The sequence below is a fragment of the Pogona vitticeps genome, chromosome 1, assembly GCF_051106095.1.
Source record: "Pogona vitticeps strain Pit_001003342236 chromosome 1, PviZW2.1, whole genome shotgun sequence".
Classification (NCBI taxonomy): Eukaryota; Metazoa; Chordata; class Lepidosauria; order Squamata; family Agamidae; genus Pogona; species Pogona vitticeps.
In genome coordinates, this window is record NC_135783.1 from 239,334,659 (window position 1) to 239,346,775 (window position 12,117).

The following is a 12,117-nucleotide window of genomic DNA, read 5'->3' on the forward strand; positions in this document are numbered from 1 at the left end:
AACTTTCTGTGTATGGGAGTTTTTTTTTTTTTAAAAAAAACACCAACAAGAGAGAGGTATTCAACCATATGAACATGCACAACATGCATATACACGTGAGCACACAAACACTCCTGCATTCCAAGATGGTTCAGTCCCAGCAGGGAAGTATCATCTGATATTTCTGTTTATGCATTTCTGGAGTGATATATATTGGGCTGGAGTCAAGTTCATTAGCAGCATTAACAAGTACCAGAACTTGGTAAAGTTCCCTTTTCAGATTATCAATTCCCCAGGAGTTTCTTAGTGATGTTGCGCTAAAACAACAACTCTGGAATGAACAGAATATGAAAACGATATAGGGGTGATGGCTGAAAAAGAAAAAACGTATCATCACTGTAGAAACAACTTTGTCAGCAAGCAGAATGAGTTCCTGTTTAATGGCAAGAAGGTAAAAGCATGAGGGGAGGAACCCAGATTCAGGGGCCAAGATGCCTTAGTATCCTAGAAAGGATGTGGGCATTTCCTGTCATGTCCCTCCATCATCTAAGGTCAGTTAGAAGGAACTGTGGCTTCTAGATTAGGATGATGACGATGACTGGAGTTGGCCAATGTTTCATCCTAAATCACTGAGAACAAACTGAGCCACAATAATTAACTTCTGCTTCACATATCATGTAGGTAATGCCAATCCTAGCTTATTATAGTACACCAAGAAGAGATAACAGAGGAGAGAAAACAAAACACATACACACCCTTCAGAATCAATACAGAATGCAAGAAGTTTCAGGAGCAAAGAGTAATCACTGTATTTCCCCACGTTGCTGCTTAATTTATTATATACAGTCCTGACTTTTTCCCCTCACTTCAGTTTCCAGTTCTGGGCCACTTTTGGTCATTGACAAACCACAGCCAGGATTGGCTTCCTGAACATTCACTCCTTGGATTTGTGGCCAACCTGGCACAAGCCTTCAAGTTCAAGTCAAACTTCATTTTTTCCCCTTCACCAGTTGCTTAGAAACATGCCTATGAAAATATACTTCTCCGTTCTCACACCACTGTTCTGATGCCAAAAGCCTTTATTTTTCCTATGCCTTGCCCTCAGAAATTCCTGCATTTTAAAAAAGATTATTAAGTCTTGAAGGCATACAGTTCTACCAAAGTCATCTATTCCCAACACACATCTGTCTCTGGAGAAAGGTGACAACTGGCATTATTTTGCAGTGCCCACTTTTAACATGACTGGATTGAAGTTTAATTGAGGTGCAAATCTACTATTCTCCAAATTTACTTGTTTGGTGGAGTAGTCAAACTGCTTCTGCTTCAAAGCCATGTCCAGAATTATAACAGCCCTACCAGAATGCAATCACACCATTTGAAATAGGTCAGACAAGATATCTGATATCCACAGATGTTGGAAAATGTAATCCTTATAGTAACAATTAGATAGTTATGGCAACCATCACCAAATCATTTTTCTAAGGCAAACATGTTTGTGTTTTGGATCAGGATCCATCTTCTGATCCTGAAGTCTTCAGGAGTTCCTGTACAACAGATGTTTACAACTCAGTAACCCATAAAGACCCCTGAAACCCAATCAGAGGTTCATGGCTAATCCATTGGGTCCCACTAATCCCCACCTCCCCAGATGTATGTCACTCTGTCTCCTTCCAATTTTTCTTTCAAAAGGTCAGTGAAGCTAAAACATATTGTCGAAGAACTGCACCTATGACAGAAAAAGAAAGAATGGAAAAGAAAGGAAGATGGCAATATTTCTCATCTTCTATCATATTGACTAGGAACAGCTTTTGAATTGCAAAGGGGCTGAATCAGGCTTATTTGCTGGCCTTCAATAGACTGACTAAACTTCAGTCAGTAGGTAGTAAATGATGTTATTCTAGGTTTCAGCCATGAGGGAAATGTTACAACAGCTGTATGTACGTGAGAGAGATTCCACGTTTTGCTTCATCACACTTTGAGTTCTGCATGTAATGCTTGCTGGCGATGGCTACTCTGAGACTTTGGAATTTGGCTACCTCCAATATAGACCATCTTGGAGCACCTGCTCTACAGCTGGATCAGAAAGTGTGAGAGATGGGGGAGGGTTGAGGAGGCGGAGGAAAGAGAAAACGTTCAGGCATGTTCAGACTAAATCAAAAAGTCAAACTGCTGCTGGTTTCATCTGTCTGTAAGTGGCACTGTTGTAACTCCAAATTGTGGAGACGAGTGCACTGCTTTGCAGGCTGCTGTATTTGCATTCAACTATAATGTTCACATTACTGATCAAACACACACATACACACTGCAGATGACATGCAGTGGAGATATTTCACTTTGTTTTCATGCAAGTGAATTGTTAACACATTTTTACTGGGTTCCAAAACAGGAAATTAAGACAGATCTCCTTCTCCACCCCTTTCTTCTCGCATAACAGAGACCGGTCCCACCTTACGGAATGATCCAACCAAACTCTCTGCCTGTGCGTGTACCTGGCATTTTATTTAATTTTTTTTAATGAAAAGTTTCGCTCTGTGAGAGGAGAGGACAACTAAACCAACACCTTCCAGCAGCAGCAAGAGACGCGGCTGGGGGTGGGGATCATAACAGCAGCGAGAGATTTATTGGGTGTCGGAAAAGAGAAGCTGTAGCTGCAAATCTTCACTGCACGGATGCAACAGGCACTCTGGCAGAAAGCAGATGCCTTGTTTCTGCAGAAGGGGAGGGAGGACTAGGGGTGAGAGGAGAAGTGAAAAGCTCTTGTTTGAGTCTAGGTGAAATGAAGAAAAATGGAATTTCCTACATAATGAACACAATAAGAAATACAGGGTAAGGATTTGTGCTGAGGGTTGGTTTGTTCTGATTCCCCAAAATTCTGAATCCAGGCTCTGCTTTCAAAATGTCTTTTAGAACATATATTTTTTTCTATATCTTTGTTGCACCTGCTCATTTTTTTAATGACAAAGAACCCAACCATAACTTTCAGATGCATTAGACCTAATATGAGGATGGGACACGGTTGCCAGTACAGGTACGGAGAGTGGGGCTGCATGGGGCTCAACGGCACTGTTTGTTTGCTCTTGCCGTATAAATACAAAGCATTAACAGGTTGAATGATCAAAGATCTAGGAAGCCGGACTGCTTCTAAAACATGACAGTATCATGCACTGGGGCTGCGGGGTGGGTGCAGATGGGTGGGTGAGGTAAGATCAAGGTGACAGGTACTAAAAGCACTGGTACATTAAATCATCATAGACTCTAGACTTAATGGTTTTATTCCCCCACCGTACAAAGATAAAAATAATAATGTGCTGTGGTGACCCTCCCCAGTGTTTGCTAGTTACACAGTACTCCACAGTGGTTTACCAGTCCCTTCTTCGGTAGGCACTCTAAGAGTGTACAGATTGCCCAAGGCTACAGAGGCTGGTTCTCCTTCAACAAGACACATTAAGAAATCAAATTCCTGCCTGCTGGCTCCTCAGCCACAGCTCACTGAGCTACCCAGCCACCTCACCCTATATAGCACTTCACTTATTCCAGAATGATGGTAAATCAGTCCATGGCCCCTCAGCTCAGTCTGCAAAGTGTAATGGGAAAGAGGAAAGCAGTGCACTTGAAGACGCCACACTAAAAACAAGTGAGAAACTATGGGCTGCAGCAGGTGGCGAGGAAGGTTCGTTGGTGTAAGAAAGCAGTGTGTACTAAGGGTGGGAAAGGTTATGCAGTGGGAAATAAGGAAGGGTATAACCTGTGTGTGTGTGTGAGATGAAGAGTGAAAATTTAGCTTTAGAAGGAACAGGGTTCAAGGAAATTACACTGCCAGGAGGAAGACACCACTGTGCAGAGGCTGCACACATTCAGAAAAGATGAACAGTATTTCTGCAAAGAGGGCAAAAAGAAATAAAAAGGACAACCCTGGATATAACAGGATTGAAAAGACAGCCTGATGGGGTGGGTAATGCCTGAACATGCTAGGGAAAACATCCAGAAGACGGTTAGAGCATGGCAGGCAGCAGATGGGGATGTGCCATAAGGAGAGAGAGCAGAGCAACACCAAGAGATACCCTTTGAATCCGAGCCAAGGCCCAGGAGAGGACTCACCATTTTTGGCTTGCTCCCTGTAGCTTTTTTCATTAAGGCAGACCCCTCTGCCATGGAGCAGGGCATGCAAGGGCTTCTCCTCGCCCTGGCGTGGCAGGCAGCGCAAGCCTTGGGCACATCGCTCAGTGTACACCCCACACGACTGCCCCTCAGCCAGGGCGCACGTCATGCAGCATCCGCAGCCGGGCTCCTTCACGAGCTCGCAGCCCACTGGGCTAGGAGGGCATATGGAGAGGGCTTTCTCGTCGCAGGGTTCACAGTGCACAAAGGAGCCCAGCCCATGCGAAAGCCCCAGACAGAGGGACAAAAGGATAACCTGCCTCAGGAGCATCTTCAAGGCGCTGGCAGGCGCAGTTTTTGCAGGTGAGGGATGCAGAATATATTGTCTTTCTGAGAGAGAACAATGGTCTTAAAAGCAAAACAAAGCAAAAAGAAAACAAAAATATATCTCCTCCTTCAGATTCCAAAAGAGTTTTCCACCTTAATAAAAATAATAATCTATATATACATGTGCATGTGTGTGTTTAATATATAGAAACACCAGGCTGTCAAAATCTTCAGGCGATGGCAGTTGAAAGAATTATAGAAGCAACAGGTTGTAGATTTTTTTAAAAAAAAGTTGCTGGAAAAAAGATTTTTTTTCAAAAAAGGACCAAGGATACTTTTGGTGAGGTTGCACAATAATCCACACTCCTCACCAAAAAGCAAAGTGTGCAAGAAGAGGCTAAAGAGGGAGCAAAAGAAGGGAACAAGCTTCTCTTTGACTCTCCTGAACTGTCTGCAACGAATGAAAAAAGCTGTCTGGAGTAGCACTCAAGCAGGTAGAGCTGGGCTTTGTCGAGAAGAGGTTTAGCTTGGGACTGGCTGTAATATCTTTTTTTTAACCCTCCTCTTCCTCGATTGGGTTAAAGAATAACAAAGAGGTTTTCTGTAAAGTTGAAGGATTTTTACAAAGTCGGCAGTAGAAAGAGAGCAAAGGAAGAGGGGAAAAAAAATTTTTTCCAAAAAGGAAAAGAAAAGAAAAGAATTCCACTTTGTAGATCTCCCAGCACTTTTCCCCTGGAGAAGTTTCTAAAGAGACTGAATAGTGCCGAGCAGGCATGTCTTTTAAATAGACTGCCCCTGGCTGCCTGCCAGCCCCTTGCTGCAATCTGAGATCCCAATGACACCTCAGCCTGAATGGGTGCCAGTAACCAGGGCAAGATCAGTGCACACTCCAAATGTGTGTGTGTGTGTATGTGTGTGTGTGTGTGTGTTTGTAAGGGGGCGGGGGAGGCCATAAAGCTTCTGACTTCCAGGCTTCCAAAAGCCTTGGCAATCATCAGCAACATTACTGGGAGTAAGGGCGCGCACGCAAGCATGCACATGCATGCACGCACGCACACATACAAATCAATACTATCCCTAAGGCATCCAATTGGTTCTTTTATGCTGGAACAAGGACTAACGTTTGTTTCACTCCAAAAACTGCAGGGAATCTTTCAAAACACTCCGGAGGTCTGGGCTGGAGTGGTGTCATGTTGTGTGTGTGTGTGTGTGGTTTTTTTTTAATTCAGTGCCCCCAGGGTTATAACCATGTGCACCTTTATTTGGGAGCAAGCCTTGGTGAACTCAGTGTAGACTTTTATCCATAGAAGTATACCTAGAGATGGAGAGGCATGTGGGGTAGGTAGCCAGATTTGCTGCTTCTTTTTCTTCTTCTTTTTTACTACTCCCTGCTCCAGTGCATTTAACAGCAGCTTGCTGTATACTCACTAACATATGGTCATGCTTATCTCCATACTTTGTTGAAATTTTACCTAATAGTATATTCAACTCCAGAGGCAGTAAAAGGCATAGGAGGCGGATTATTATGGCAAGCTGGCAATGCTGGTGGAAAGAGTATAGTCGTACTGTCTCTGTAAGGATTGCTCTCCTTATCTCTTTTAAGCCATTCTTTACCCACAGCCTTTTCTATTACAGTGGCAATCCATCCGCCACCAGGTTTCAACATGGTAGGCATCCTTTGGAATGGGATCTATAACTTCAGGCTACAAGGTGATCAGCTGCATGGATTCATAGATCCACCCCCCCACACACACACACCTCAGAATGACCTATGCAGCAGACGTCTCTATACTGAAAAAAAAATTCATATCTATCAGACCTAAATGGTGCAAACATACTCAAGGCAGGATACTCAGCATTTTTTAAAGGGCAGGCAGGGTCTACACAGAATCCAAGGGAAAACGTTAGCTACACAACCAGAGGCCCCGTTGCTGCAGAAATCACGTTTCAACTGATTGCAAAAGCATCCTTACCTCTTCCACCCTTCTCGGTGTGCTGTCTTTAACCCTCTCACTTTACCAAGGCTTCCAAAACATCCCACGTCTGGAAGGAAAAAAAAGAAGGGGGAAAACATTTCTCTCTTTCTGCAACACTAAAGCGACAAGCTGTTCGACAGGACGTGTTTCTTGCAGGTTGCAGGCCGGCCTTCTCTCACCTCTTCGTGGAGAGCGGGTTCTTAAAGATAAGAAAGCCAGGGAGAAAGAAGAGGGCTCTCTGAGGCCTTCCTCTCAGGACCTTGAAACCCAAACACAGAGTTGATAAAACAAATAAGATCCCCCCTTTTTTTCCCTTGCCACAGCCTAGCCTGTCTTCCGGGTTTAATCTTTCAGGCCCCCGTTGCTCATCATGTTACCTTCGGACAAAGGAAAGCGGGGGGGGGGGGGGAAGGACAGCAGGCAAGCTGTCATTTTGGTGCGGGAGTCCCAAGCAGATAGCGCAGCCCTGCCCGCGGTCCCCGTCCGCCTGACTCTCGCTGTCTTTCCGGGCTTCACGACGCTTGCATTGCATCGCTTTTGCCACTAGAATGCACCCTTATCTACCATAAGTTGTCAGGCTCGCTGCTGGGAATGTTTAACCCTTTTCTGCTAGCCTCTTTGCTTAACTGCTCGTTCACGATGATTGCCTGACATTCTCTCCCTTGCCACTTCCACCCTGGAAGGACTGGCGCCCCGGGAGACTTATTTTCATGGGAGGTGGATCCCCAACGCACAAGACTTGACAAGCTCTGCTTGTGTGTATATGTGTGCGGAATATGAGAGGTGACCGATATCCAGTTATCTCACAGAATACTATCCCCTTTGATGAGTCCCAGCAAGAGCTTTCTACCCATGTCTGGGGAGAAGGATGGCCATCGATTTGTTGGACCACAATTCCCATCATCCCTGATCATGGGACACAGGGGCGGGGGCTGCGGGAGTCCAAAAGCATCAGGCACATCACAGTTTCCTTACCTCTGCTTCACCTGCTGGGTGATAGGTACCAGCAGGCATGTTTAGGGATGGGCAGTGATTTTTCTTAATTGAAGGGGTGTGTGATTTTCAACTTGGCCTGCTCCTGTATTTTTAAAATTGCCTTGTATTTAGAAACTAGCCATTTGGGTTCTCCGCACCTTCCTGGCATGAATATGCATGATTGTTTGCTAATTTCTGCAAATCAAACTACTAGACAAAGGCAGAAGCACAGGAACTACCATGTTTCCCCAAAAATAAGGGTCATATTAATTTTTGCTCCAAAAAACACATTAGGGCTTATTTTCGGAAGATGTTTAATTTTTTTCATGCACAGGTAAAGGTAAAGGTTCCCCTTGACATTTTTGGTCCAGTTGTGTCCGACTCTAGGGGGCTCATCTTGCTTGCAAGCCATAGAGCCAGCGCTTGTCCGAAGACAGTTTCCATTGACATGTGGCCAGCGTGACTAGGGAACGCCGTTTTACCTTCCCACCGAGGTGGTACCTATTTATCTACTCGCATTTGCATGCTTTCGAACTGCTAGGTTGGCAAGGAGCTGGGACAAAGCGACGGGAGCTCACTCCGTTGCGTGGATTCGATCTTACGACTGCTGGTCTTCTGACCCTGCAGCACAGGCTTCTGTGGTTTAGCCCACAGCGCCACCACGTCCCTACCTTTTAATGCACAACATTCTACTTATTCACATCTAGTCATGCCATCTTCTTCTGGTTGCTGCACAATGGTAGAGGGCGGGGTTTCACTTAACTAAGGGTACTAGTTTTGGCGTAGGGCTTATATTACAGCACCCTGAAAAATCATACTAGGGCTTATTTTCAGGTTAGGTCTTATTTTTGGGGAAACAGGGTATTAAAAAGTTGACTGTTCTGTTCATCTCCCTGGTCCAGTCCTTGACAATGTTGGGTCCACCAAAACAATTGGGTGCAACCTGATCAGCAGCCATCTCCTTTCCAACTCAAGTCTTGCCAGCAGCAAAGAAGCATTTTTGTTTAAAAACAGTGGGAATGAGGACCAGGTTTGTAACTAATGCACTGCAATTGAATTTGTCTCTAGCCAGACTCCTATTTTCCAGCCTTTGCTTGTATTTTGTTTATAATGTTTGCAAAATTTAATACTGTAGTTTTAAATTTTTTCTCTTGTCAAGTCCATGAGATTGAAAGAAGGGCAAGGAATGAGTAACAGGCTGACCTGTTCAAAAAAGAGGGGAGAGAAACAGTTTGGAAGAGGGCAGCCACTTATGGATCATCAAAAGTGGAGCAAATATACCGTCAAGGGGGCATGTGGTTGCATAAAATTTGCCTGCGTCAATATATGCAACCAGGTGTATAAATATTTGTTAAAATTAAAATATAAATGCATATGGCGGGAAAGAGTTCTTAGATGACTCAGCTGCCTGCCTGGATGCTGCTGAATTTCAAGGCCATTGCTTTTTCTTAGGGTGTATTATCTTTCAGCTGGATGTGGACTGGGCTGATACTGAAACATAACTGTAGTCTAACAGCATTTCAAATAGAGGAGTGTCCTCTGTAGACTAGGGCACACGGCCATCCCAGGCTGCTGGAAGTGATGGGAGATGGGGTGAGAATGTTTATTGATGGTGGGGCTGTTTTGGTGAAAGGGTCTTAGCTGTGTAATTCAATATATAATTGTGATGGCTATCGCACCAATGTTCTGCCTCTAAAGTTCTCTTTCTGAATAAACTACTGTACTTGATTCGGTAGTGCCATGCCAGGCCCAAACCCTTGTGGAAGACATCTGTATTTGGATCCACTCTGAGATTGCCAGGCCAGCAGCATTCCATTCCCTGAGCATTCCATGGCCAAAATCTTCCAGAGGCTCTTTGTGATATTAACAGAGGTAGGAGAGACAAGGGATAGGAAGAAAGGAAGTGCAACACATATGTAAACACCTTCAATTAATTTTGTGAAGAAAACTAACTGGGTCCAGGGACTTGCTGAGGGCTGCAAAAAGATTCTTTAGAAGCCACATGTTTCCCCAGAACCACACTTTGTCCACCCTCACCCTCTGTCCACATGTTCAGGTGCCATCTTTAAACCATTTTGACAGATGGGTCACCATTGTCCATGCATCAGCAACTTTTAGAATGGACAACTAGGCATCCCCTGGATGTGCTGGTTGAAGTTCATTTGAAGGATTACCCAGTAGAGGAATTTTGAACCATCCGAACAAGCTTTAAAGGAGGATGCAGATGAATGGCTTTAGACTGTAGCTACATACACCAATTCTAGAGTAACTCCTACTGGGTCAATCGGGCATGGTTTTAATAGAGACATACATAACTATATTGATATTTTTAAAAAGCTGTTGATCAGCTTATATTTCTGTGTTTTGAGACCTAGGTCAAATGGTTAGTCTCAATTTAAGTAGAGCTGTTTTGTCAATGGAATCATACAGTAGAATAATGAAATTGGAAGGGTTATATAAGGCCACCAAGTCCAACCACTTGTTCAGTGCAGGAATACAAATCAAAGGATATCTACCAGGTGGTTGTCTAAATTTCTCTTGAATGCCTCCATTGTTGGAGCACTTACCACCTCTTGAGGTGATTGATTCCATTGCTGTACTGCTCTAACATTTAGGAAGTTTTTCCTGATATTCAACCAAAATCTGGCTTCCTGTAACGTGAGCCCATTGTTGCATGTCCTGCCCTCTGGGATGATCAAGAACAGATCTTGCCCCTCCTCTGTGTGACAGCCTTTCAGGTTTTTGGAAAGTGCTCTCATATCCCCCCTCAGTCTTCTTTTCTCAAGGCCCAGTTCTTTCAGTCTTTCCTCATAAGTCTTGGTTTCCAGCCCCCAGATCATCCTTGTTACCCTCCTCTGCGCTTATTCCAATTTGTCAGCATCCTTCTTGAAGTGCAATGTTCAGAACTGGACACAGAACTCAAGCTGAGGCCTATCCAGTGCTGAACAGGGGAACTAGTTCCTCATGGGATTTGGAGACAACACTTATGTTAATGTATCCTAAAAAAGCATTTGCTTTTTTGTAGCCACCTCAGACTTTTGGCTCATATTCAGCTTGTGATCTACAATGACCAAGACCCTTCTCGCTTGTAGTATTGTTGAGCCAGGTAACCCCCCCCCCCCATCTTGTAACTACAGTATGTGATTGGTTTCTTTTTCCTAGGTGCAGTACTTTGTACTTAATCCCTGTTAAATTTCTTTCTGTTGTTTTCAGCCCAGTGCTCAAACCTATCCAGATCATTTTGAATTTTGTTTCTCCGGTTGGAGAAGAAGCCATTAATCATCACCCTCTGAGTAGGATTCTGTAGCCTATTGTGTATCTACCTGACAGTTGTTCTATCCAGCCCACATCTACCTAGCTTGCTAATCAGAATATCATGGGGCACTTTGTCAAAAGCTTACATTAGTATTGATTTACTGAGCTCCCACTGAGTTAATTGATCTGTTGTGACTGAATTTAGGTCTATGTTGCTATATTTTTACTGCTACTTGTGATTTTATGTATTTTTACTTTTAGAGTGATTTGGCTACTAACATCACTTTTCAGCAGGAAGATGGAATAGTAATATTATAAATAAGAAAATATAAAATATGTTGTACATAGCAACATGAAACACTTGTTTCAAACCTGCTTTTGGCTGTTTGTTGCTGGCTTTTTGTATGACGTGCTATGCTTTCATAGGACTGAATTGTTCTCTTTTTCTCTAGCATACCGTTTTGAACATTTCTTTAACTGAAAAGGCTTGCAGTTGCAACATTTATAAATACAGTAAGGTTCAAAAAATCAGGCATTTTAAAATGTCTAAAATAACTCGTAGGCTGAAATCTCGTTATTCACCTTCCAAATGTGTAATTAAACAATATCATATTCGGATACTTCCAGCTTGAAATTCCCAAGTCACTACTAGGATTTTTGGAGATGTGCAAACCTGCTGGCTTCGCACATGCATGAGAATCCTTGTGGAAACTTGTTATTTTCCAGCTAGAAGTCACTGAATGCTATGCTGTTTGCCTTTTTGGTGGTGGCACCCAGGTTATGGAATGAGCTCTCAGAGGAGCTCTGCCTGGCCTCCTCCCAGTACTTATTTAGGAGGCAGCTGAAAACATTACTTTTCAGGGAGGCCTTATTACAGCAACCCTGGTTGAATGCCTTGCCTCCTGTTCTGCTTCAGTTTCAAAAGTGGTTTGGCACCACTGGCTTGCAAGTCTTAGGCTAGGCTTTTGTTAGTTATGTTGCAATTTAGTGTCTATTGATTTGTGGAGTTTGGTTTTAACCACTTGTTAACCACCCAGAATATTGCTTTGGCACTATTGGCATGGTATATAAATAAGGTTAGGAACCACTGCCTAAGCAGAAAGTGTAGCTGCCAGTAGGGCAGGCCGAGATGGGCTTTAGCCCACAGCACTGGGATTTAGACAGCACAAACGATTCCCATGGAAAGCATGCAAACTTGCTTGTGGGTTTTTGCTGCTGGAAGGGGGCTAACTCACCTGCCTTGAGCACCGAGATGGCCTCCTGCTGCTCCTCCCCAGACGGATGGAAACCCAAAACAAGGGACTAAGCACAAAAACAATAGAACTCTCATGTGCTCAGACTCAGCCATTCCTCTATGTTCTTCTTCATGTTTCATGTGCATGCCATTTACAAGTGACTGACACTTTATCAGTAAGGTCCTGATGACTGGATGCCAAATTGTTAGTTACCATTTTTATGCTACAAGTGCTGCTACTCCTGCCAGTTGCAATGTCTGATTTTTTGCCCA

The 12,117-nt window shown here is 43.7% G+C and overlaps 1 protein-coding gene across 1 annotated transcript in view; it reads right to left on the bottom strand.

The window, feature by feature from the left end:
* The window catches only part of IGFBP5 (insulin like growth factor binding protein 5), a 54,216-nt gene extending 47,849 nt beyond the window's left edge, over positions 1–6,367 (bottom strand). The window contains exon 1 of the mRNA XM_020805180.3: positions 4,078–6,367. Within this exon, the coding sequence (XP_020660839.2) occupies positions 4,078–4,408 (331 nt within the window). The 5' untranslated portion in view covers positions 4,409–6,367. The remainder of the gene's footprint in view (positions 1–4,077) is intronic.
* Positions 6,368–12,117: the final 5,750 nt, after the last annotated feature.